Source organism: Canis aureus, chromosome 3 (genome assembly GCF_053574225.1).
Source record: "Canis aureus isolate CA01 chromosome 3, VMU_Caureus_v.1.0, whole genome shotgun sequence".
Lineage (NCBI taxonomy): Eukaryota > Metazoa > Chordata > Mammalia > Carnivora > Canidae > Canis > Canis aureus.
Genome location: NC_135613.1, coordinates 69,250,588 through 69,278,017, shown reverse-complemented (window position 1 = coordinate 69,278,017; position 27,430 = coordinate 69,250,588). Strand labels below are relative to the sequence as shown.

The 27,430-nt window shown below is 46.5% G+C and overlaps 1 protein-coding gene across 19 annotated transcripts in view; it reads right to left on the bottom strand.

Moving 5' to 3' along the window:
• The window catches only part of NCAM1 (neural cell adhesion molecule 1), a 295,457-nt gene that overhangs the window by 29,813 nt on the left and 238,214 nt on the right, over positions 1-27,430 (bottom strand). For 6 of the 19 annotated variants that reach the window (XM_077893526.1, XM_077893529.1, XM_077893538.1 and 3 more), the window contains exons 8-14: positions 23,077-23,219; positions 16,897-16,926; positions 12,511-12,661; positions 11,969-12,153; positions 11,516-11,612; positions 11,027-11,197; positions 9,148-9,303 (exon numbers count right to left, since the gene is read on the bottom strand). In XM_077893526.1, the coding sequence (XP_077749652.1) occupies positions 9,148-9,303; positions 11,027-11,197; positions 11,516-11,612; positions 11,969-12,153; positions 12,511-12,661; positions 16,897-16,926; positions 23,077-23,219 (933 nt within the window). Of the gene's footprint in view, positions 1-8,058; positions 8,074-9,147; positions 9,304-11,026; positions 11,198-11,515; positions 11,613-11,968; positions 12,154-12,510; positions 12,662-16,896; positions 16,927-23,076; positions 23,220-27,430 lie in introns of all 19 variants that reach the window. The other 13 variants (XM_077893531.1, XM_077893532.1, XM_077893540.1 and 10 more) reach the window with 4 other exon arrangements.

Genomic DNA, 27,430 nt, shown 5'->3' with positions numbered 1-27,430 from the left:
TCATAATTATAAATAGATCACCACACACCCACACTCACACCACACCCACACACACATTAGCAAAAATAGGAGACATTATTTTCAACCCTATTGAAACCCTATTGGCTGGTGATCGATGGATTTTTGTGTAACTTATAGCTACTCTTGCTGTCCCACCATGTTTACATGTGCTACTACATGCCTTATTGTAACAGGATTATGCTCATGCTAAATACAGCCTGCTGCCCAACTGTGACAGTCTCTCCTTATATCCCAGTATCCACCGGGACCCTACAATTTGGGTCAGTAGTCAAGTGGTGCCAAAAAAAAAAAAAAACCACAAACTTTCTTCTCTTTTGATGTCACTACTGGGCATCTTATCTGTGGACAGAAATGTCTGATGTTTAAAAATTAAACGTACAGCAGGGGAGAAACATCTAATTCATCCTTAAGGAAAAATCTGGATTCAAGATTCCAGGAAAGACTAGTCTACAGTGACACACGTTAAGTATGACCCGAGCTGTGCAAAATGCATTATGCAGCCTTCTCCTACGATGCCTGGCACATGCACAGCACCGAACTGCAAAGGACAGGAGCGTGGCTGTTAGAAGAAGAAAGGGTTAATTGCATTCTTGCTTCAAATGCAAAACAAAAACAAAAACAAAAACAAAAAAACCCCAAAAAACCAAACCAAACCAAACCAAACCAAACAAAAAAAACAAAAAAAAACAAACAAACAAAACAAAACAAAACAAAACACCCCACAAAAGCATCATCTGAGTGAAACCCATGCGAGCACAGTTCATTGTCACCCGCTCTGCTCTGCTGACAAAATGAAACCTCAAAAGCATCAGGAATTAAAATTCATTGCAGCAACACACACAGAGAACACCAAGAAAGCAGACCCTCAGCTACGTTCTGCAGTAGAAAAAAGAACCATTTCATGCAACACACAGGGCCAGGAAACTCTTTTCTTCTCTGTTCAATTATGTATCAGAAACCGTGGCCCAGGGAGCGGAGAGGGAGCTGTACTTTGTATACCTGCTTTCTCTCTTCTCTGACTACTGCTCAATGGATGCAGGTTGGTTTTCTTTTTCTGTGCATTCAGAAATATTATAAACCCGAAACCCGCACACGCCTGTGGACACCACTGTAAACACATACGCACACACGTGTGCACGGGGGCTCCTGCTGACTTGGGACTTGAGTCCTAACCCACAAAGTCACCTCATCAGAGCATTATAAAGGTTAGCTTGGAACACGTCACCGTTGCGATGAAGTGTCATGTTTTCCACAAGTCTGGCCTGGACTCTCCCCTCGGCGATGGATTCCAGAACTCTGATCTGGACTCTCAGCACACAGGTGTGAGCAGGCCTGGCTATGCTTTCAGGGGCTGCCACCTTCCCAGCCCGCTGGGAGGAGGCCTCTCCCTCGGGGTACTCTGTGACCTCCTCCTGCCCCCTTGGCCCTGCCACACGATGTGCCACAGAGCTGGGCACACTCTCAGGAACGAGCAGCCACTTCTCTCTCTGCTGCACCCTCTGCTTCTCCCCAGGCAGCATTTTCTCTGTCCCTTCCCTTGTTCTTAGTCTTAGCTACTTGTGTGCATACGTGTGTGTACACATGTTTGTACATGTGAGTGTACGTGTGTGTGCCCATGCTTCAGAGGGGAGGAGCAACAAAAGCCAGAAGGAGACGCTGTTCTTTTGTCTCCTTAGGGTTTCTCTAATCCTATCCTGTCTTTTCATGTGAAGGGAAATTGGGAAAACTCTCTTCATGCAGAGTAGTCTTCGAATGATCATCCCAGCCCTTTTGGTGGTGCTGGGTCTGTTCCCCTGGCCACGCAGACAGCATGCTTAGGAAACCACACCAGGAGAGGAGCCTCCATGCGTTCACAACTGTGACTTTTAATACAAGGGACAAGGACGGGCAGCACCGTGACCCGAAGGTCAGCTCTGCAACCAACAGTTATGGCCAAGAGCCGTTGTAACTCTGTACTCACTAGCCGGTTCTGTGGTTGTGAGGGCAGGAAGAGGCCAGGTTGCTATGGAAACACGAAGGGCAGATAGAGCACAGAAAGGTGAAGGGGAGAGTGGAGATACAAATTGTATTCATAAGTGAATGTGTTTATTCAGAGGAGGGTGTGCGTACAGATACATAGATATAGATATAGATAGAAAGGGAAGAAACATAGTGAAATGGATATTTTCTCATTTCCTTTCCCCTTGATTTATCAATAGAAATATAGATATTTTAAAGGAACGATCAGAGATTTTGCTGACAAGTTACTCTCACTCAGCAAGAAGTAACATAACCCTCATGTATTCTTACCACAAATTCAAGCTACCATGGGCCTGGGCACTGTGATTTGAGTTTTTCATTCTTAGTCTAATTTTCACAGGATCGGCAAATCTATCCTTCATAGGAGAGACAGGAGCCCTGAGGCTCAGGAGGTTGAGTGACTCACTCAAGGTCACTGATTGTTCACAGAAGGAGTGGACACGGGATTTGAACCCAAGGCTGTCTCTAGTTCCCAAGCCTGAATTCCTGCTGCTAAAGCCACAGCCTGGAAAGCACTATCTGGGGTGCAGGGCCTGTGTCTAAGCCAAACAGATGCAATAGGGGGCTCCTGAGCTCAAGGCTGGGGTCACCTCCTGAGGCCGTGTGCAGAGAGCGGCGACTCTTGATGTGCCAAGGAGTATACAGCCAGTTGGGTGCCGCCACCCTGCCTGCACCCTTAGCGCCCGCTGGCATGACACCTTGGGCCTCCCGCAGTTGCAGTCTCCCTTTGTTATCCCCCTCTCCACCCGCAAGAGCTGGCTGCAAAACTCTAAAGAGTCGCAGGCACAGAGCTCTCTCCTGAGTCCCTGGGGGGAACAGAAGGACAGGGCAGCCAAATGCAATAAGATCATAAAAAGAGAGTGGCTCAGTAATAACGAGGCCTGAGACCCACCAGGCGACGTCACTGCCAGGCTTAGTGGTCTTGCTTCGGGGAGGGCAGACACAGCTTGATAAGCGCTGTGATGTTTTTTTTAGGGGGGTGAGTGGGGTGGGGAGGAGGGCAATTACTCATCCTATTTTATAAAAGAGAAAGACAAGGCTCACTTGTGAAGGGTTAAATAATTTGCCGAAGCGCCTGCTGCCAGGCACATCTGCAAGCAGACATTGTTTATTTTCCCTGCAAATATTTACGAGACAAGTATGCATTTATGGAGAAAGCAAGAGCTACAGGCCTCACTATCTAATTTCAATGTCTGAATCCAACTGTGCCAATTAAAATGAAGGGTGAAAACACAACACCCCAAAGCATTTCTTATGACCCTGCAGAATAGATATTTTTCTTGGCAAATTCCTTCGGTTCCTCCAAATGTCAGCTTGGGTCCAGCCCATGAAGAATCCCGGGGACGGGGCTGGGCTGGGCTGCACCAGCCCTGGGAAGCCTGACTGCAGGATTTTCTGTCCAGAGCAATGCCTGTCACTTGCCTACTCTTCGGGGGAGTGCTGCCTCCCATGAATCTGGGAGGCCCTGAGCCTATTTCTCTTCTCATTTGCTTCTCTAAAAACCCGGCGCTGCTTTCTGCCAACAGAGTTGAATTATCACCTGGTGAAGGAGATAACATTACCCAGACCCACTATGGCTGGTGGAAAGCAACCTGCAGAGAGATGGATGAAGAAAATGATACTCACTATCTGGATGAGACAATGGAACAGGGGTGGAAGAGCTAGCAGGAGCCACTGAGGAAAGAAAAATGAAAGTGAAAAAAAAAAAAAAAGGGAACAAAGCTCATTGAGGCACACAGACACTGAATGAAAATATAGAAGAGCCAACCCAGGGGTGTCAGTGGCAGAAGCTGAAGCGGGTTATAGCAAGGAGGGAGAATGCCGTGCGTGAGAGCAGGTGGCCTGCGGACCAGCAGAAGAAGGGCTCTCTGACTTCGAACTGGGAGCCTGTGTGCCTGCCAAGCCCCACGTTCAGGTAAGGGACTGGGCCAGGAGCAGCCACGGAGGCCTCCGACCCTGCCTCAAACCAACAGCCCATTGAGCAGGACCAGGACCACGTGTCAGGAGGAAAGAGAACCTGGACCCCAGTTTATGGTGAACGTGGGAAAAAGGAGGCTTTGGCCCTTCACGTGATAGATTTCTGCATGTGCTTCTAGACAGGCATATGTTTACACTCAGGGCACATACGTACAGCAAAGCCTGTATGCCTCACTCTCTAATCTCAACAGCCCAAAGAAACAGAAATGACTGTCCCACCTGATGTTTATTACTGGGTGAGGCCCAGGATGGCTGGGCATCTAGCTGACACTGTAACCATCACTGTCCTCCAAAACCCTACAGAAGGGGACTCTCTGGAGGCTGCTGTGAGTGTGGAGACCCATGCAAATAGCACTGAGTGTTACTCTCATGCTCTCTTGGAGGAAGGGAAAGCTGAAGAGACTGGGACTGAAATGAAGGAATGCTCAGGGGACCATTAGAAATGGCGCATCCATTCTGGACACTGACTAGATCTTTGGGTTTTCACTGGCAGATATTCAGTGATTGTCCCATCAATAATCACAACACAAAGTCCCCTTTGATAGCGAGAGGAGAATCTGGAAGTACATCACTGTATCTCCAACACTGCCTTGGCACACTCATGGTTTGGTCTTCCTTTTGTCTTCCAGATGAGGCATCTCATTAAACCACACGAGCACAGTGTCACTGGAATCAGAGTGAGATGCCCACTGACCTCATCTCGAGCTCATCGTGACTTGATGGGCTGGTTCATTCAGGTGAGTGTATCTCTTTCTCTCTCTCCTTCTTTCTCTTTTACTGTTTTGGCTTGAATTGTTTACATCACTGCCCTTATTATTCTGACAAAGGGATGGAATTTTGTGTGTTTTAAACACAGTATGTTAAAATGCATTTAATTTATACTTGCAACGTGCCATCTGTGGGCAGAATGTGAAGACAAAAATCTCAGGATGCCTCTTGTAAAAGGTAGAGACTCCTTCATAACCCCTGAAAGAAATGGTCTATTTTACTTCATGGTTCAGAAGCAAATTAAGAGGTGACATCCAGGCAACAAAATTCTGAAGGTGTGTGGCTCACTCATAGAGAGGATGCAAAATCAAGTGTCATATCAGGTCTTTAGGGGCCTCAGCAATTCTGATAGGGAAGCAGCCCCCCCAAGGCAAACAAGTTGTGAGCTTTCCCCCTAAAAGCTTCATGACAACACACAGACATCTGGCCTAAAAATACATGAAACAGGGACATTTTTCCAGGCTGGAGTTCTATTTGTTTGTTTGGAGTCATCGATTCCTTGTTCCCTTCACACACATTTATGAACTGCACACAAAGGGAATCTTCTAAGGCTGTCTAAGATGGCAACTCAGAAGCAGGATTCTTTGAGGTATTTGTGGCTTTCGCTAGTTTCACCCGCTCATCCCAGCTTTGACACAGTCATGCCCCGAATGTGGATACATCTATTAAGGAACCAAGAAAGCAACCCCATATTGGCACCTCTCAAGGAACTTGAGTGATCAAATAAATGCAAAATGCACCGGCTCTCACCCACTTCCTCCTAACCAGGGTTGGGTGGGTGTCTGGCAGCAATAACTCTCTGTTCAGTATGACAGCTTATTGATCTTGTACCTTCCCCCCTTAGGATGAGAGTGCCCCTTGGGCCTAGCTCCAGTGTTCTGGGATCAGGCTATGCATCTGCACCCCAACATCACCGGGGGGAAAGAACTGTCATTGGGCAAGATGAGCCAGTGTCAGACACCAATACCAACTCGGGCTTGGTGTAAGCATGCAGCTAAATGGTTGGCTGATTTTATTTACCTAATTTCCGACAATCTTTGTACCTTCTGAGGAAGGTGAGTGAGAACTCGGAGAAATCCTTCCTGAAACGTGCCCTCACTTCCTAGTAGCAGTGGGTGAGTGTTGTCACGGCGGTGGTAGGTGCTGGAGTCATCCCTCCAAGTGTACCCTTCTTCAGGATGGGTCTAGATAGGCCTTAGGCTAGGCCCTCACTTCAGCCCTCTAGAGAGGTCATGAGGGTACCGGGAAGACGATAATAACTAATTTTAGCCAGAGTATGATGATCTGTGTATTCCCACGTGTGCCACCTCCTAACCCACTCAGGTTCTTGACAGAGGCACTCAGTGCTAAGGCTCTGTCATAATTCTCTTATTTAGAAGAAGTGTGATTTTTATTTTGAAGTGCGATTTTTTAAATCCTTTAGCCCATAACTTTACTAGATAATTGAGAAAACTAACCTTGCATGCCCTTAGCAGTGTCTGCTGCTATACCATTCATGAGCTACTTGGAGTGGACAGCTGACCCCTCCATTTCCCAGAGAGGCTCTTGGAATCATGGTGCAGGTAAGAACAAGGGCTAGAGGTCTCCCTTTTTTAAAAAAATTGAACAACGACTTTTCAAACATAGCATCTGTTTTCAGAAATTCTCACCTTTATAAGGGTTGAGTAGGCAATGATGAAAACCACTGATGGGCTTTGAAGTCTAAGACGCAGTTACTCTGATTCAGTACTCAAACCCCAGGTACTCGTTAGAAACTCAACGGGAAGCCTCATCTCAGCCCTCCTCTCTGTCAAGTAACTAAGCCACCGTTCATTTACTGATAAAATCCAAAAGAGTGGAAACAGAAGCTCAGAATAAGGAGCCAGGGGGAAGATGCTCTCCCATTCAGAGCTGCTCCTCTGAGCTCACTCGGGGCAGAGCTGCTGCCCAGGGCAGAGAGTTGTCAGTCTCAACCTGACAACGCCAATCCCCAATCCTGACTCCTTCCAAAACCGGTTCATTCAGGAGCCAAGTCTGCTGAGATCATGGATTTAGCACTTGCTCGGAATCTCAGAACGCCTACACTGAGCTACTTAGTTTCTGCTGTTGCTGCAATATTTCTGAATAAATTTTTAAAAGATAAGCTTCCCTGAGTGCCTTTCAGGAGCTAGGAGCTTTTTATGAAAAGAGTGTGCAGTTTCCTGAATACCTTTTCTTCCGAGTCTCTCTGGGTAACACTCCCCTCCCACTATTCTGAGCTCAGCCCAGGAAGCAAGAGGCAGGGCTTGGCGGGAGTGAAGCCTGGGGGCATCTTGCAGGCCAGATGAGACCTTTCGGGCCCCCCAGAGCAGCAGGCCAGCCTTCTGTGACCCTTGCTCCTTATATTTGCTATTTACAGCTCACATGTCCTTCCCATGGAGAATCCCCCTCTCTCTATGCTTGGCAGTGAAGCTACCAAGTGGCTGGCTAGCCTTTCCTAAACATGGAAATGCACGTTGCCAAGAACCCGGTGCTAGAGCACAGAGCTGACCGGAAGTGGGGATTTAAGTCCCTAGCAGCTGCCTGCAGCACATACTTGTGACTCAGACCCAAAGCTCAGGCTACCCTTTACAATTACAGCTGTGAGGCTGCCTGGGTGGCTCAGTTGGTTAAACATCTGACTCTTGATCTCAGGGTCATGAGTTTGAGCCCCACATTGGGCTCTAAAAAAAAAAAAAAAAGAAAGAAAGTAACATAAAAAGAAGATACAATTGCAGCTGCTGTTTGGGCCTCCCAGAGCCCTCCAGCTCCTATAGACAGAAAAGGGAAGGGGCTATGAGCTCAATTCTTTTATCTCCTGAAAGCAAATGTGAAAGTCCTTTCAGGTGCCTTTTCCCGTGAAGGGATTCTGCGTCCCCGGTGAGGCTGTGGTCGCCTTTCTGGCACCCCGGCAGAAGGCGAGGTGGTGCGATCGCATGTTACCAGGAGACTACTTGGCACATTCCCACCGTGCTTGGCTTGGCACGCATCAGCATGGCCGCAGGGTCATCGTCACACACAGAAATTAATAAATACACACAACTTCAAAGGACACAAAAGTTGCATGCTCTACAACAGGACGAGTGTTAGCCTCTTGGAGTAACCTACAGACATTAGCAAGAGCACAACTAGACTAAGGTCAGTGTGGTTAGGGCCCGGACAGTATCATCTACTTCAGCCTAGGGAACAAAAGGGGTACCAGAACTAAATTAAGAACTAGGACTAGCAGATGTTAACACTATCGAAACAGATAATGAGGTATGAAGAGGCACTTACGTGGAAGAGAGCTGTCTGCATTTCCCATGGATGGAACACAGACGAAAAGAAAAGACAAGAGACAGACCCAAGGGGGAAAAAAAACAGATGTAAAAGAAATGAATAGGCTCTGCAAAGGACATGGGACTGGAAATTCAAATTATCAAGTTATTTCAAATCCAGAAAGAAGCAATTCCTGGAGAAGGAAGATGAGGCAGGCTTTCTGTTCCCGGAAGAGTTAGTGGGGGGTGGGGTGGGGGGGTGGGGGTGCTTTTCAGGCCTCTGGCTTCAAAGAGAAGGAAATGAGGGATTGCCCTGTGTGTTTGTAAATCCCAGGAACCAGAGAGGCCCCAGGGAGCTCTGTGACCACTCAGAGAGTCTGGTGCTAGGCACCTTTGCCAGCTGGGCAGACGCGTGATCCTCCCAGGGCAGCAGTTTGGGTCTATGGAGGGACTTTACCAAAGCAAGGTTTGCCCTGAGCCTGCCTATTTGTGGGATGGGAGGAAAAGCAAGGCAGGCAGAGTTGAAGGAAAGAGGGAGCGACGGAGGAAAGCAAAAGCCACCCTGAGTGGATCAGGGAAAGAGGCCACGGGGAGGAAGACTGGCGTGTGCTCGCGGCGGGAGGGAGGAGCAGGACGCAGGGGCCTCAGCCCTCCTTTCCCTTCTGCCCTGTTGGGGTCTTGCTACTGCACTTACATCCCATAGCGGTCTCCTCTTTCCTATAACGTGATATCTCTGCTGCATCAAAAATCCCACGCCTCATTATAGGAACCCTCCTCTCTTCCTTCAAGTCACAGGATGCTTTAGGGCCTTTGTGACCTGTGTCAAGAAACGAAATCTCCCAAATCCCTCCAGGAGCTGCTGGTGTTTTGCCGCCCTGGCTGTGATGCTAACAAGTGGGACCAGCTATCACTGTGACAGGGTCACCAAGCTCTTTGGGAAAGACAGCATCAGGGGCTGGGTATCAGCCATCACTGAGGGCCAAGGAGCTAGGAGGTGAGCCCTCCCTGAGCAGAGCAATCTGAAAGGCAAGAAGCTGTCATCCGAACAAAGGATGGGGCGGCTCAGGGGCGCCTCTGCTCCCAAGGAGAAGAGGGTGGGTGTGGGAAGAGGCAGGGTGCTGCTTGTACTTACGGACTGGCTGTGTCTTGAACTCGGAGGCCGTGCTGATCTCACCCAGGCCCTTGCCATTCAGGGCCGCCAGCCGCACAGCGTATGTGGTCTCGGGCTTCAGGCCCACAATGGTGACGATGCCCTCCATGTTGGCTGTGGTGAGAATACGAGAAGGATCACAAGGGGTTTGGAAAGCTTATTGGTAAGACGGCGTAGTTGCTGTGGAATACCACACAGTGGGTCCTCAAAAAATTAAACTTAGCATTGCCATGTGATCCAGCAATTCCACGTCCAGCAATTCCACGTCCACTTACTTTTGGGTAAGTACACAAAAGCATTGAAAGCGGGAACTGGAACAGATACCGGGACACCCACGTTCACTGTAGCACTGCTCACAATAGCCAAACAACCCACGTGTCCATCAGCAGGTGAGTGATACACCGAAGGTGCTGTGGATACAGTAGTATTGGTCGGCCTTGCCCAGGAATGAAGCTCTGACACGGGCTACAATGCAGTGAGCCCGAGGACATCAGCTAAGTGAAATAAGTCAGACACAAAAAAGGACAACTACTACATGATTCCTTTCATAGGAGGTACTCGGAATCGTCAACTACACAGAGACAGGTGGTAGAAGGGTGGTTGCTGGGGAGGGCGGGAGATGGGATGGAGAGTTAGTGTTTACCGGGCGCTGAGTTTAGGATTACGAGAAAGGTCTGAAGATGGATGGTGGTGATGGTTGCGCCCAATAATGTGAATGTACTTAACGCTGTTCGACTGTATACTTAAAAATGCCTAAAATGGTAAATTTCATAGTCTACGTATTTTGCTACAACAAAAATAGAGCCAGAAAGTTAATTATACTTGAACTACAAAAATATACAAAAGGGGAGGAAATCCAGCTGTAGCAATGGCAAAAAGGAAAAACAAACAAAAAAAAAAGCCAGCTGGACAGATTGTTAACACGGGACCAACTCGCCGTAAAGTTGGTGTGAGGTTTCAGAGGGAAGTTAGGGAGGTAAAGAGATTATTTTCTCCTGGCTCCAGTCCTGATGGCACAGAAATTCCTCCCAGGCTGCTCCCCCAACACCAAAAGCTGAAGGAGTGATGGAAGCTTCCTGGTGAAACAAATTCTCAGTAAAACCGGGTCAGAAGGTGGTTGCCCCTGTTACCACATACAGGACTGGGATTAAAACTTTCTATAGGAACAAAGCATACTTCACTGACGTATCCTGATTAAACCCCAAATGGAGAGTCAGGTACATTTATAAACTCAAACCTCAGGGCAAAATGGTCTGGGCTCTGAATCTTCCGACTGCAGGCATCCAAGGGTCATTGTTTACACTTTTAGTTTGGAAATAATATCTCAGGCGGATTTAAGAGCAGACTTTTCTCTCTGGCAATTTGTTATTTGGTTAAAACCACAGTTACATGACAGTCTCCGAGTACACCAAGCAGGACCGGATGGGTGATGGCAGAGAACCTGCTGCCCGGGGAGCTCACAGGTGCAGGGCAGGGGTGGACTGGGCTTCTCTGGTTGTGTGCCACACCTGAGCATGACTCCTGCTTGGAACGTGGCTGAGATGGCCTCATCCCTCTTAGTACGGTCCTGAGAAGCAGGTTCTGAGGTATCAGGGGACAGAAGGCCAGCAAATCTAGAGGAGATGTGACCGTGCCCTAATTCTAGAGGCACAGGGATGCTTCTGCAGCACAGGAACAAGAACGGATGGCAGTGTTGGCATGTGGCATCCTCAGCAGGTGAGCACGGTGTGCCACGCCACCCCAGCAGGTGCTCAGGGTGCCGGGACTCAGGGTGAGTGTCTTCCCAACCCCGAGCAACCCATCATTCTAAAGGAAATGCCGACTCTTCCCCACGTACCTTCTTTGGCATCATACCACTTGAAATGCCACACTTCCTCGCCCAGTGCTCTCCACTCAGCCTTGTATTTGAGGATGGGCACCCCACCTGTGGCCTCTGGTTCATCAAACTGCACCTGTGCTGTGCTAGAGTACGGCTCCACCTGGTCGATGGATGGTGAAGACGGGGTGTCTGTGGGGGGGGGTGCACAGATGGAAACCCAGGTGAGCCCGGTTAGGTCCAGGACAGAACTCTCAGTCACGAAGCATGTCTCTCATTTCTGCTCATTCATGGGAATCCTGTCGCCTATATCCTGTCCCCCAGCCCAGCTCACCATAGGATTATTCCCAACAACCACCGTGCTCACAACCTTGAGCCTCTACGGGCTCCCTGCTTCCTGACCCTGTCTTTGGTTACCTTGGCCCTCTTCTTTCTACTCTCCTGGGGTCATCAGAGGGCATGGGACAGGCCAGCAAGGGTAAGGATAGTGTGGCCATAGAGGGTGTTTACCTGCTTGGACAAGGATGAATTCCAAAGACTCCTGTCCAATGCGGTTCACTGCAGTACAGTTGTAGTTTCCAAAATCATTTTCAGAGTCTGGGGTCACCTTTGGAGAGAAGGAACTCTGGGTTTTAAGTGTCCCATGGAATGGCCACCAACAGAGATCTTTATTTATTGGATTAATTTGTAAAGAACAGAAACAGGAAAGCATGAACCATTAGCTCCAGCCCAGCTGTAAGCCAGAGAGAATTGCCAAGGGGCCAGTGAGAGAGGCATGTCTGGTCCCCCAGGCCATGACCTGGCCCTGGGAGAGAGAAGGGGCCGGGCTGAGGCTCCGTTTCTTCCATAGCTGCTGGCTCCTCTAGTCAAGATGTGCCAGAGAAGCAAGAGAGGAAGTTTTAGCTGCATATCCATAGGCAGCCTGTGTCTTCTCCACCCTCCCCTGCTCCAGCCCCAACTCACCTCCAAATAGCTGGCGGAGGGGGTGTTGTAGATCTTGATATTGCTGTAGTTGGAGCTTGGCAGCAGCTGACCATCTCGAAACCACGAGATTGTGGCACTGGGGTAGGCAAACACCTCGCATGTGATGTTCACCTGGTTCCCCTCCCAAGTGTACACAGCCACGGGGCCCTGCAGCTTGGGGGCATCTGCGAGGGACAGCAATGCCCATCAGGAAGGCCAGCACCAGAGAGGAGCCCCGCATACCCCGCTTCCTAACCCCGGGTGGGCAGGTGTGCCCCAAAGCAGAGCCAGTGCCGGGGCAGAGTAAAGGGCAGGCTGGCTCAGCAGTCCTGTGAGCCACGTGGGAAGATAGGAGGGCTCATCAGCTTGTAAGGAGCCTGGGACAACTTGGGGACAAAGCTCTGGACCGGCCTAGGGCAACCGCCACAGGGAGCATGAGCAGAGCAGTAGCGTGCAGCTCAGGTCCTGGCTGCTCATTTCCCTTTTCATCCTGACCCTGCAGGGTCCCCCCCACCCCACATTTTTCCACAGTTACTGCTCACATTGCACTTCCAGATACATGGACTGGGAGTCCTGGCCGATGGTGTTGCTGGCGGTGCAAATATATTCTCCGGCGTCTGTGTACTGGATGCTCTTCAGGGTCAGGGATGACACGCGGGCATGGCTACGCACCACTATGTGCCCGTCCAGAGTCTGCCAGGAGGGAAGGGGAAGCGTCAGTGCCCGAGGCAGGGTTGAGGGTAGGAGACTGGGCCATCTCTTGTCTGCGGCCAGTCTCACATCCTCTTCCCCAATCTGTGCCCGCGTCTCTCACTTAAGGCACCGACTAGCGTGGGAGGCTCTGGAGAGCACCACAGGAACCTGAGTGTAACCCAAATAGAAAATGGGACTCAGTTTATGTTAAGCAGTCTAGCTTCTGTGCCAAGATTGGTTTGGGGCAAGGACAACCAAGGTCCCCCAAGATGACTTTGTTTGGCATGTCTAAAGTGGAAGCAAAAGCCCCGGCCAGCAGAGATTCCAGCAGCAACAGCTTTTGCTTCATGAGACTCTGGGAAACCTGTATCCTATGCTTTCCTTCGAGGAGTCTGCCCATCTGCTAGTTCCATGGTGCATGTGCACGTAATGGGAAATCCGAATGTGCCAAATGCAAGAAATTATACAAGAAACCTATATTTCTGCAGATGCCTCACTTTCCTGAATGCTTAAAAAGAAAACAATTTCATTCAAGAGAAAGTCCAACAACTCAATGATGAGAGGCTGTTGAGCTGGAAGTGAGTGTAACTGGGTCCCTCTCCGGGGAGAGTGGTACAGAGTCCCAGGCAGTCACCACCATATTCTAGCCCTTGATATGATAATTGGCTTCCTGAGTCTCTGGAATTATAGTGATTGGTCAAAAGGGCAATAAGCATATGATCCCTAGGCAAAGGGAACTGGAATATTTCCAAGGGGCTCCTGCTTTGACCATCTAAAATGTATAATGGTTGCTGGCCTAGGAAAAGTCTGGGCGTGCTGCCCAAGTTCAGATCCTCAAGAAAGCTGGTAATCTGAAGAAGGAGTCTTGCTCCTCATAGGCTGGGCCACACTCTTATCTCCATCATATGATATTCTGTGGAGATCGGCAGGTGAGTGCTCTGCATATGGCATCTGTCGTCCCATGGGGTTGAGTCTTTAAAGAATGGAAGAACACCTGTTTCAGGCTCTTCTGACAATGCTGGTTTGGAAGTCTGAAACTCAGAATTGCAAAGTTGCACACAGTCTGGGCAGCTCAAAAGCAAAGGCCTACGGGCCTTGTGGGGCAGTCTCTGCAGATCTGTACCAAGAAGTCCCTCTGACCATCACTAATGGAACTAATCCATCTCAGGCATTTAAGCCCCATCGAGGTTCGTATCTGGAAGCTGGAACACTACAGCTGGCAAGGAGGCAGAGAGCTGAGCAAAATCATTACTGCCTAACTCTGCAAAGGCCACCCTGCTCTCAGAGTAGTGCCCAGATGCCCATGGCTCTCAACATCCACCTGACTGTAAGTCTGTAAGGCTGACTGGTTCAGGAGATGTCATACATTAGTGAGAGATGACAACAAGGGTCCCTGGATCCTGGGACCCCCTTTTCTTGTGGGCTAACAGGGTTGTCCCAGTATCTACCAGTGGCAACTTCCATGAGTCATACAAAAATTAACCCATCAGTCTAAACTAGTGGCATCGAGAGCATCCTTGCAAGTATCTCTGAAGGGCTGACTTGATCTGTTTGTCACTCCTGTCTGCCCCAAACATAGGACAAAGGCAGAAAGGTTCGAGGTCCACCCCCTGCCCTTCTGGTTATCTCAATGAGAACACAGGTTCAGCCAATAGTGACAGCCAGCGGCCGAACTATGACTGTCAAACAGACGGAGCTTGTCCTGGGCTCAACACCCACAAACATGGAAAACTGACCAGAGCTTTAAGAAATCAAGAGAACATTTCCACCATGGAAGTAATACTGCAGCAAAAGTTGCAAAGAGAGTCATGTAGGTAAGAGTAGGACAGTAACAACAACAAAGCAGGGCATGAGCAGTCTTTACTCAGAATATTCTAGAAAATGGTTGAAGAGAAGCTTGGGAAGTGGTTTCACTGACAGCCATACTTTTCTCCCCTTCTATGTGGTCTAAATTTCTCTATGTGGGAAATGTTCTTTTCTTTTCTTTTCTTTTTTTAAATTTATTTATCCATGACAGACACAGAGAGAGAGAGAGAGGAAGAGACAAAGGCAGAGGGAGAAGCAGGCTCCACACAGGGAGCCCGATATAGGACTCGATCCCGGGTCCCCAGGATCACGTGCTGGGCATGAAGGCAGCGCTAAACTGCTGAGCCACCCGGGCTGCCCAGAAATTTTCTCATTTAATTGTGTCAACAGACCAGGAGACAGTCCTCTACAGAGAATATTCTTATTTTGCAGTGGCTCATAACAGGATTGATGATGGGAATTTCTCAGATGCTCAGTTCTCTCTCCAAGGGGAGGCACATAGACTCCAGTGCAATTAGACTGTCTCCCTCTGAAATGTTTTACTTTGGCACCGGGACAAAGTCGGAGTGCCACCTATAAGCCATCCAGACCTGGGGTCATGCTGAGAGTCCAGGCTTGCAGAGGAAACAGATGTTGTCTGGGCAAGAATGGAAAGACAGCTAGGACAAGAAGACCCTGTTTTGCAAAAACAGCACCAAGGGCAATTACAATTATTGTTCTCATCAAAACATTTTTGCTTTCCTTCTACCAGGTATAAGGGCTCATTTTCAGAGCTTACAGAATGAAACTGGCCATAGCCCACGCCTTCTTTGGAGCTTAACTGAACTTACGGTCTTCATCTCTGAATGAGACAAATAGAACTTCTGAGTCCCGGGGGCAGCACTCACTTGAAAGTCAATTATGTCCAGAGTGAGATACTCAAGATAAGGAAACTTCTGGAAAATGGAAGCTTTCCTGGGAGTAAACCTATTACTTCCACTTATAATGATGATTCTCTTAACCTCCCTTGATGCTCACTGATACATCTCACCTCCCCCTCCAGCCAGGTCTAAATCAGAATGACAGGGAAAGATGTAGAAGGGCCAAAAGAATGCGATCTGTAGTTGCTCAGGAGTGGCTGCTTCTCTCTCTTTACCCCAATCCCAATGGGTCCTTGACTTTGGGGCAAAGAAACACCTAGCCTGGGGCAGCACTAGGCCATTCCCATGCCACAGGAGGGAGGCATTTCAGCGAGATGTGCACTTGACTACAGTCCCCATGACATGGAAGAAGGTAGGATACAAAGAAAGCTTATCAGACACTAGGTTTGATCACGGCAGCATGCTCATGTGCAGAAACTAGGATCAGTGCCTGGGGACAGGCAGTCAACTCTTCAATATTAAACAGCATTAAATATTTATAGCCACAACCTGAACACATGAGTTATGTGTTCTGAATAATTATCATTTCTGGAAGTAAGAGGATCGGGTTACCTGATTAAAATACAGTATACAGGATTGCCATGGTTTACGTTTATATTATTAGAATATCAAAATTTCCTCTGGAGAAGAGACATAAGCTATTTAAAAAATATTTATGGATTTGATCCTTGAACTTCATCTAAAGCATACTGGTTTTTATTCTACTATCTGTCACTTAATCACACAAATCAGTAAAAAAAAAAAAAAACCGATAGGCAAGATTGTAATTAGGGTCTTGGGTATGTAACATTAAAATCTTAAGATTAATATTTAGCTTCAGTTTTCAAACAAAGTCCCACATTACCCAAGCTGAAGCAAGTAGTCAGAGAAATCTCAAAGGCTAAATGCTACCGACTTCTAAAAAACATAAAACCACTCGTGCCAAATCATGCTAATCTCATAAATTTAATGCTCTATGAAAGTAACATATGTGTTTTAGCAATTTGGGCAAACCAAGGAGAGATGTCATCTGTATTGGTTTGACATGAAATGGGATGTGACCATTTACTAAAACCAATCATTATCAAATAAGCGAGCAACAAGATGAGTTGAGCTGGAAAGGGCTGAGTGGGTTTTTAGACCACTAACTCTGTGACTTTATGACCCAAAGCCACGTCAACCAGGTGAGAGTCAAAAAAAAAATCTCGTCATTCAAAAAAGCCTGGCCTGGGAATTGGAGCGATTTATTTCTGTAATTATAATTACCTGGATGTGATTTTACCAGCACCAGCAAGAGAGTAAGATCCAATTTTAAGAAGTAATAAGGATTTGTTCATCCACTCCCAACACAGCTTGCTTGCTCATCCTAAAACAACACTATTGCTAAGTAATGTCTACCACTATCGACCTATTCTTTAATCGAACTATATGACTAATTAGTTTAGCATGTCTGGTTATTGAACTGCAATGGTGAGTTAAACTAGAATGCTTTCAACACTAAGGACTGGCTAGTGGTCAGGTAAGCTATACCTCTTGCTTCTCTGGTCGAGTCCACGAAGCCTGGAGAGAACAAGATATAAAACACAACAAGAGAGCAGTAAAATTTTACAACATGTTGCTTCAGAGAATTGATGTATCACACTGCATCTCGTGCACATGCAGCTGCTTTTTTTAACTCAGAACTTTGTCCAAGGCCCACTTTCAATGGTGTGTTTATTACCCAATTTAACTCAGGAGTTAGCGTTAAGCGTTTAACCCCCTTACGCACAGTAAGATGTGTAATTCAAAGGAGAAGGCTTTCCTAATCTTTGGTATTCATACACAGGGATGCCAGCAGACATATTCGACTGCTCCTGTTCTAGGAGGTCTTGAGCAGCTCTTGCAGCATTTGGTGGCACTACTAGTACAAACCATATAATCTAGAGATACTTGTAAGGTAGGTTTCCTCCTTTGGATTCTATCCGACAGCTTATCGCAAAAATGCTAATGCCATTTTGTGCTCATGCATTTTTCTAACTCGTTGCATGCATCCTATTAAAAATCAAGTTTATATATATTTTTTTTTAAAAAAAGGAACTAAGAAAGGAGCAGAGAGGTACATTGGGAATGGCAAACACGAAGTCCTTAAAGTTGTAGGTCGCAAAACTTTTAGGACACCAAACTCTGAGTGCTCTGGCAGCTCCAGTCAGTTCGTAAGGGCAGAGAAATGCCCAGATGGCATGCAGGCTCAAGCGTGCACCACCGTCATCAAACATGGCATTCGCAACGGAGTGAGTCAACTCAGAAGCATAGAGGTTTGGGCATTTTCCTGCCCACATCTAGATATTTTACTTATCTGGCACACTTGGGAATCTACTATGCTTACAGTTTTTTTCTGTTTTCATACCAGGATTCAAAAACATCATACCTGCATTGTTCTTTTTATTAGGTGGCATGACTGCCTGGTTGTCACTGATGTTCAGATGGAGAAAGGAAAGAACAGATGCCAGAGACACAGCAGTGCAATCCAGGAAATGCAAATGAGTTAGCAAACATTTAGTAAGAGTCCACTAAATGCAAAGAGCTTTTGTGAGAAATGAGGAGGGACATGTTGGATTATGTCACGTGATGTCGGAACGAAGAAAATGTGAGAACAGAGGAAAAGAACATGCACAGACCAAAGTGACAGTGGGCCAACATGTCAAATGTGGTTGCCAATTCCACATCACCGAGAAGCTTGTCTGTCACATGCCAGGGCTGCAGGAATCAAGTTATTTTTGAAAGGGCTATATCATATGGAGTTATTTGTTTTTCAGATCTGGCTCTCCCAAATCACTATGGTTTTGTGGCTTTTAGAATAATTAGTTGCTAGTAAAAAAAAAAAAAAAAAAAAAAGGCTTCCAGGAGCCTGACCTACTGCCTGGGTGTCTGGTGAAATGGTAGGATGCACATTGGCCCTGATAATTTAGTGATTGTGTGGCTCACTTTAAGACAATCTGATATGCAAGTGTATACACATATAACATACTAGGATATAATTGGGTAATGCTACAGAAATTTCAAGTGTCAGGTTCTTTTAATATTCACGTTTATTAGCTCACACACAAGTCTGTAGGAACATGTACATAAACTAACATGAAGCATCCCTACAGCTATCCTAAAGTATTACCTGCTACACCTTTGCTCACACACAGAATACCCCAGACTCTAACCACTCAACGCAGACTTTTCCAGTGTTTATATGTGGGCATCTACATTGTATTAAAGAGGAATTCTTCCCAGTGACAGAAAGATCCAGTTTCCAGTGAATCCAGAATTTCAAAGGTCTATCTCATTTGTGGGGTTTGTGGGATACTCTACCAGTGAAAGCCTCAAGATTCACGAAATTCCAGTTTTTTCAATCTAACTCTTTTGATCTCAACTCTTTGCCCCTCTTCTTTCCTTAAATATTAAAGTTTCAAATGAATTTCTTTACCAGTCATTTCAAAGGCATGTTCAAATAAGAGGTTCAAATAAGCACACAGAGAATGTGTTCTGCTAGCGACAGATTGTGCAAATCATCCTCCAAAGGTCTCTCGCTCAGTATGTAAATGGGACCTGGAAGTTAGCCCCACTCACTTGCATACCTGGCAATACTGAAAATGAGTCTAGGTAGGATGAGCAATGAAATGATGTGGATGTGCCAACTGTCTTTGTATCTGCATTATCACAATGACCTCGAGACACATGGATCAAACTGACCCATTACGATGTACAACTATGGTTTGTTTTCTTCTTTGGTCGACATAATAGAGACTAAGAAATGGATTAACTTTCAGACAGCCGATCTACCCTCATGGTCTTAATGACACAAATTTAGCTTAGCTAAATTGGCTGTTGAGAAAAACCAACTCAACTAGCTGAAGCTCAGCAGACTATAATCAATCTCAAAGGAGCCATTGGACTATACCTAGAGACGTGATCAGTTAGGGTATGACGATTGGGCTCAGTACACTGGTTTTTGCTTGCTTTTCCCCTCCTTCCTCTTTTTAATGAAGAGGAACATCAGGATGGAACATTAGAAAGTTACTAACTCGGTGCTTGTGGTTGAAAGTCTTTTCTTTCCTCTTCTCTTAAGAAGGGTAATACTAGATGACTACTAGACTAAGCAAGGAAGCAAAAGACCAAGCTGCTTTAATTAGCTTATACTGTAGCCAACTTTATTAAAGAAATCATTGAATCTCCCACAAAGGTCATCAAAATCATGAGGAGCAACAAGGCATGAGGTGCTCTACCTCCAGAGCCAGTGAGGACACTTGAAGGGGTCTGCACTTGACCTTGTCCCAGCCAACATTTTTATCAGAGGCTGGAACAAAGATGTTTCACATAAGTGCTCATATGAGGTTAGAGGCACCAGCTAATGCAGATGCTGGACGGCAGCTGCCTGGAAAGGCTACTGAACTGCCTGCATTTGGGCCTTGTGAAGTGGGCTCACCACCGACTGTTAGACCTCATTACTTTAAAAACACATAAACGAAACAGGAGGGCCCATATGGCTTGAAATGCCCTAGACCTACAGACCTCTAAGGACAGCTCAGATGAAAGTCAGACTTGCTTGGTTAGAAAGATGGACTGAATTGTTTCTCAAGCCAGGAAGAGTTTGTGTATGTGGCTTTTCTGGTAATCAAAAATGATTAGAGGTGGCTACTGGCATTTAGAGGGAAGGGGACTGCTGGTGCTAAATATCTTGCAATGGCCAAGACTGTCCCAGGAAAGAAGAGCCTTCCCAAGTTGCCATAGTCACCCCACTGAGAAACATCGGGTTGCAACAAACAACACAATTTTTAGCAGAAATAAATACAAAATTCTGCATTTTTTGGCAAAGCAATCAATTGTATAAGAACAGGATAAAGGGGTATGTGGCTTAAATGCAGTTCACATAAACAAAGAGCTGATAAAAAAAGAGCTGAGCATTTTAGTTGACCACAAGCTCAATATGAAGCAAGAGAATGAGGAAATGGCTCCAGGGATAAAGTATTAGCTGCATGGCAGTGTCCCAAACAAGGGAACGGTAACTGCATGGAAATCTGCATTAGTTACACTGGGCACAATCAAACTTTAGGGGAGCGCCAGTGCACTGAAGCTCTCTAGGAAGGGAACCCTAGACATTAGAAACGGGGAAGACCAGCGAGTGTGTTTAAGGGAAGATGAGTGAGAGTGATGGAAAATCCCAGAGCTTTTGCACAGAGGGCTGAGTGGCAGAGGTGGGAAACTGGGAGGTGGAAGGGGGAGGGAGGCAGATCTTCCTCATCATCAGTGTTGGCCAACTGCCTGCAGAGGACAGACCCTGGCACCCTTTGAGGAGGGGCCATGAGACTTTCCAGCAAATAGGCTGGAGAGTGCCGGCTGAGACTAGACAATGGGGACCCTCCTTCCTGACTTCTAGGATCCCAGCATTCTGTGTGGTCTAATTCTCAGGAGCCTTCCTGACTTCAGAGGTTACATACAATCATCTTTTTCTATCTGCTTCGTGTATCCTGATATTTAAAGGAAATTGTTTTCTTTCACTCCCACAATACGGTGACTCTAATCATCTTGATGCCTGATTAGATATGTTGCAGGTGGAGGAGAACACGAGGGGTTGCTGCCAGATAAAAAAAGCTGAGCATTTATTACCCAGAGTCCAGCCAACACGAATAGGCCATATTCCTTCTCTTAATTATTAGCTATCCATGGTATAAGATGGACATCGAGCTTCTTTATATTAATATATAACTAATAGAAATAGCAACTTTTCTATTTAGGGTTTCACACGGGCAAATACGTCAATATGGTGTCCTATCACTGGCTGGTTTGGAGGACTTATTCTAACATGGATTCACTCATGTTCTGGTAACATCAAGTTCGAGTAAATTTGAAGGCAGTCCGTAGTAAAAGAAACCACAACACAACCTATGTGGCTGGGGTTAGATTAATTATCTCTGATTGACACAAGTGATCCACACTGATAATTGAATTATACAACACCTACTTGGTCTGAGATGGTCTCTGCTGGATGCCTTTTGTCTCAATAGTTAGTAAGTATGAGTGTATATTAATGCCTGGTTATTTGTTCTCATTCTGTAAAAATGAATTCACAGATACAGGCCAGAAGTGCCCACCTATTAAAGAACGTAGGGTAGGCACAAATCTTAATAACCCTTCTAGTCTACCTTAGCTGTAGAGCTATTCCTAGAAAAGACACTGAATTTAAAAGCATCATTCATCTGGGATAGATACTATTTCTGTCCTTCCTTGTAGGTCAACGATGTGCACTAGGTCACTCTGGACAAATCACAAGCCTGATGTAGAAAAGTCTGCCAAGCAGCAGCCCTGTGGTTTAAGCCCTGAAATGTACATTCAATCCACATAACACACACGATGGGAGCTGAAATCTGAGCTTAGGGTTTAATTCCAATGTTGATAAAGAAAGTATCCAAGTAAACACCACATTTCTTAATCCAGTTGGTTTTCACAATATCGAACAGCATATGTGAGTTTCAAAAATACTTAGCAGTTCCTTGGGTTTTTGTTAAGTTTAATTCAACTGTGGAGGTAAAACTTGCAAAAAATAATGGGCTTTTTGGAACAGCAATTTCTGTTCCTTTTGATTTAGTTTTGTTTTTCATTTGTGGGGCAGCAATCAGATCCTGAAATGCAAATCCCAAATGCAGCTCTGGTGTTTCACACTATCTCTTCTCGACTTTGAGTTTACCCTCTGTAGGGGTTTCTGTTAGGCAGGCAGAAGAGTGAAGATCTATTCATTTTTTGACATTCTGGTCAATAAGCAATCAATTCTAAATGTTCTTTAAGGGTAGGCCCATTACTCTTGAATAGGTGACAAAGCTTTGGCCAACTAAAATGAAGCTCATTCCTACAAGGTATATGAGATTGGAGAAGTGCCATAAGAGGGTTTAAGGTGGTTTAAAACCAAGCTGCTTCTTCCTGCTGCGTTTGGCTCACACTCAGTAGCAAAGGGCTGCCTGATGTGGGGTTACCTCAATTTGTATATACTGTCAATAATAAAGACAGCTTTCCGGTGACCTATAAATCTATGTGCTTTAACGCTAAATCTTCCCAATCATTTCAAATTGCCAGGAAGGTTGCTACCATGTGTTTAAGCTCTCAGTGAATGCATCACAGAACCCTGTGTAATCATCACGCAGAAACTGCTAATTATTTTTGCCTTCAGAACAAAATGATATCCAAACGTGACCAAAAATACAGGCAGACACAAAGGCAACCAAGCTTTTGTGCATAGAGTGCATGTACAGCATGAGTCTACGAAACACAAGGAAAAGAATTAATAGGGCTCATTCTGAACCCTGCTATTTCCGGGAGACATTTCCTTCGGTGCTCCTGAGATGAGGACAGCTGGACCACCAGGCTCTTGGCTTCTCCTTGCTCCTCATAGCTCCATAATCCTGGGTTTGAAAAGCACTACACCCCCTTTCTCCCCAGAATGTCTAACTTGACCATGCCCACTAACATCACACCCCTATACATCTATGCAAGAAACTGTGGCCCTTCCACTGCAAGGTGAACTGATCAAGCCACAGCCAGGCAGGCTGGAGGCCGGAGGCCATGGGACCTGGCATAGCCTCTGGGGCCCGCTTCCCATCTTCCGGCTCACCGAAGAGAAGGGGCCATGGGCAGACATATCTGCTTTGAGCCTGCATCCCATGGCCCTGAAACTCTTGGGTGACACCATACCTTTTCTTCACTGCTGATGTTTCGGGTAGATGTCCTCCAGGTGATAGTGGGGATGGGGTCTCCTGAGGCTTCACAGGTCAGAGTGACTTGTTCCTCCAGCTCCATGGCGGTCTGGTTCTCTACATAAGTGATTTTGGGCTTTGCTGAAAAGACAAGACATGTTCATGAGTTTATCTGATTTTTTAGCTTTCTGGGTTTTAATTATAACATGCACCTATCCAGCAAAGGTTATGTACTTACTAAGTCTAAGACCCTATTCTAGGCGTCATAGGAGACACAGAACTGAATCCACCAATGAATGTACAATGAGCAGGCGTGTGACAGCATCGATGTGAAAGCAGTAACAACAAGATCCCACAGAGTAAGACTGCCAAGGGCAGAGACTGGAGAAGGCAGGGGAGGGGGGGAAGGAGGGGGACGCCAAAGAAGAGCATTCCCTGCTTGGAGCATTCACGAGGAGAAAGCTTTTGGGCTGGGCTGTGAGATTGTCAGTGCATGGAACTCTGGGATAGAGAGAGTCATTCTTGATGACTCCTTGAATGAGAGCAAAGAAGGAAACTCCTTCTGTAGGAAGGAAACTCCTTGAATGAGAGCAAAGAAGGCAGAACGTGTAGGAAACTCCTTGAATGAGAGCAAAGAAGACAAAACGTGGGTGGAGGGCAGTGTGGTGTGAACAGATCTGTGCATCTCGGCAGAAGGAGGCTGTGCTGGGCCCCATGGGCCCCGGCACAGAGTCCTGGCTGCCTGGTTAAAGTGCTTGCTTTGAATGATCTCCTGGCGCTGATGGAGGCCCACTGGCAGTGTTTGATCAGAGGAATGAAATGACCATTTGCACTTAAAGAAGGTTAATCTAGGAAAAAGCTCAAGATGATTTAGAACAGAGAAAACCTTGAGGTGGGGAAACCAATTTGGAAGCTCTGACAGCACCCCAGATGTGGTGTAATACAGTCTCCGAATCAGGGTGGTCCTGGGGGAGGGGGGGCACATGGAAGAAGGGCAGCTTGGAGAGAGGTGCTAATGGAAGGTTTCACAGCAAGTGCCAAATGGACAGCGGGCTTAGGAGGCATGGCAAAAGTCGAAAGAGGGAAGGAGAAGGACTGCAATGACTCTGAGCTTCTCACTGACTAGGAGAACTGTGTTAGCATTGATTCAGGCGAGGAGATGGGGCGAGAGATGGGTTGGGGGCTGGGGAGTGGGCTGGGATAGGAAGGAGAAGAGATGGGTTCATTTTCCAAATGTTTTGGGTAATGCAAGAAAACACAAGCATTCGAAAGCAGAGTTAAATGTTAAAACATTAGAGAAAATTGACTTCTCCTGATTTAAAACAATTATACTCTGAAATTGCGAAACCTTCCATAGAAAAGAAAAGATAACACTGCACAAATGTAACTTATTTCACTAATGGAGGAAAAGACGAGGCTGGATAGATAAACAAAAAATAAATAAATCAAATTTATGGGTAATTTTTGAAAGAAGTGCACTGCCTTTACATTCAAATTCACACGCTGCTCCTGAGTAGGTGAATGAACTACTGCCTATGTACTTCCTACAGGCCGAGACCCTTGATTCTGCTTTAATGAAGGGAAAACAATGACAAGGCTGTGCATTTAATGTAGCAAATATCTGCTTCTATATAAAATTATCCATATAGGTCAAATATTCTGCTATAGTTAATCTGTACTAAGCAGCTTGCTTGGCAAATCCTTTTTTGATGGCAGGCGCACAGGCACGTCTCAATCCAATGTGGCCAAATGATCACAAATTGGAATTTATGGAGTTCACTTGAGTGAGGTTTTCCCATAGGAAGGTTTTGTGTCTATCTTGATGAGTGGGACTTTCAAGGTGGTCACGACTCACACTGAATAGACTAAGTGTTAAGTGAGGCTAGACAGGAGGTTTTAGAAAGATAAAATAAAAGTTGAATTTCTATACTGCTAAAATCACAGATTGAAAAGTGCTAAAAAAATAAAAGAAAATTCAGCCAAATGACTGAATTCACTGAACTGAACAGTTGTTTGGAGGTCTGGAGGCAGTCACGGGAAGGCTGAATTTTTTGGCCTCTTGAAACCTAGATGGATATCGTGACCTAGACAGTGTTTGCTGGCCTTCTGACCCCTAGCACTTTGTCCTGGCATCAAAAGGTGAATAGAAGAGAGACAGGGGATAGTTCACATCTATTAATATTTGCTTTAGTGGTTCCATTTCCTAGAGGGTTACCGAGGATGCACTGTACGATACGAATCTTTAGAAAAAAGCAAACTATATTCTTACTAAAAACATTATTAACAAGAGCTAATTTTGTATGGTCTACAGAGGGCTGCTGGAAGGAAGGCAAGCTTCTCACTAATGACCTAACCTGTCAGCACTACAAAAGCAAGGCTATTGTCAGAACTAATTGAGGGCTTAGAATATTGCCTTGGAGTTAGAATATCAATATAATTTATTGTCCAAATCAGGACACTCTTGAGAATGAAAAAGGGATACTCTAAACAATCACCCTGGGACAATGGGCATCATTAGGCAAACAGGGACAGCTGCAGGGTCACTTCCCTCTGCACACCAGCATCTAGAGGAGTAGCTCCAGGCTTTGTCTTCAGATGGTACTTACACCATCTTAATTAGTGTCTGTTGCGGGGCCCTTGACTTCGGATCCCTGTTCCATTTTCCACCTGCTGCTATGGGACTTAATGCTTCAGATCATTCCATCCCACTTCTCCCCACAGACCCTCCCGTGAGCACAGCTGTCCTTGGGAGTCTCCCAAGCACACTGGCTCTCCTCTTCTGGCATGTCCATGGCTCTGCGCTCTGCAGCTGAGAGATGGTTTTGTCTATTCCCATCCCAATCCAGGCTCCTGCATCCCCAACCCAAGGAGGGCTGTGGGGCCCTTCTTCTCTGAATGGAGAGGCTGGATATGACAGGTGCACCTCCCTTCAGGCTTTAAAACTCACGCAGGCTGCTTTGGTCCGAAGGGGTCAGTTAAGCAAACCCACTGGTGAACCTGCCTCAGCCCACAGCAGCAGGAGACCTCAAAAGCATTTGTGTGAGCATAATAGGGATATGTGGAGACGAAAATACTTTTCCAGAAGGGCCCGTGGGGAGAAAAGCGATGGAAATTCACTGCCAAATTTAAAGAAAGATAGGATGTAACTACTTAGTAAAAAGAGCTCCTGGCTGATAACTAGGGCAATGCATGCTAGAACAAGTCCCTTTCTTAGGGAAAAATGATGTCGGTAAGGTACAATTATGGCAGGCTCTAATTTAGATGTGCCCTGTACATACTAATTGCCTTCCCGTCCTGAATCACAGGGGTTCTGAGCCCTTCTCTACTATCCGAACTACTGGATTCTCTGTTCTTCTGCCTCACTGCTGCCAACTGGGCCACCGCTGGGGAACCTGCCCCATTTCTCCCCTAGTGCTGGAGGTCCCCATGGCAAGCCAAGGGGAAGGGGAGGGACAGACAGTAAAAGAAAGAAGGAACCCTCCCTGGCTAGCCTTCCCCACCCAGGGTCCTGGCCCTCCTACCAATCTCCTAAACCAAGGGAGGCCAGAGGAGGAGGGAGAGGAGGTTATGAATGTGAAATGGAGAGGAAAAGCCATGTGGATGTGAGGGACCAGGTTACTCCAAGGAGTAGCCAAGGAGGCTATGTGAACTCTCCCTGGATATTGCAGAGGAGGGCTCTCATTCTGGAGGCTTCTGGGGAGGGAGTCTCTAGGAGTCTGTGGTTTACTTACCTGTCTCTGCACAAATCTAGCCATCTCTCCTCTCTTTGCTCTTCTGGATTAGCATCTATTGTCCCAGCTGCGGTCTTGGGGAAGAAAGTGTGCGTGTGTGTGTGTGTGTGTGTGTGTCTCAGGACGGGATGCTGGGTGATGGAGGCAGGTAGAAAGACAAATCTTGCCTTGCCACAGTTCCTATATCCAACACTCTCTGCCTCGTTACTTCCTCCCCTAGACCTTATCCCACTCTTTAGTCTACACTGGCCCCTGACTCACTGCCCATGTCTCCATCCTGGGCCAGAACCAGAAAGGCCTGGAAGAGAAATGGAGATCTGTTCCTGACCAGCCAAACCAGAACTGAGTGTATTTCCGCAGAGAAACCATGCCATCCATGGTGAGGGATATGCTAACTTCAGTATTCCTAGCCATTCCATCTGTAACTCAGAGGCAGTGTGTGTTAAGTTGAGCTTTGTGGAGTAGTAACTCTCCATTGCTACCTCAGGGCAAAGGACTTACAAGCCAACTGCCTGGGCTGGAATCCTGGCTCCGCTGGGTAGGTCACCCAATTCTCTGGGCTCAGTTTCCTCATTTGGAAAATAGGAACAATTATGAAATCTACCTCACAGCGTTGTGCTG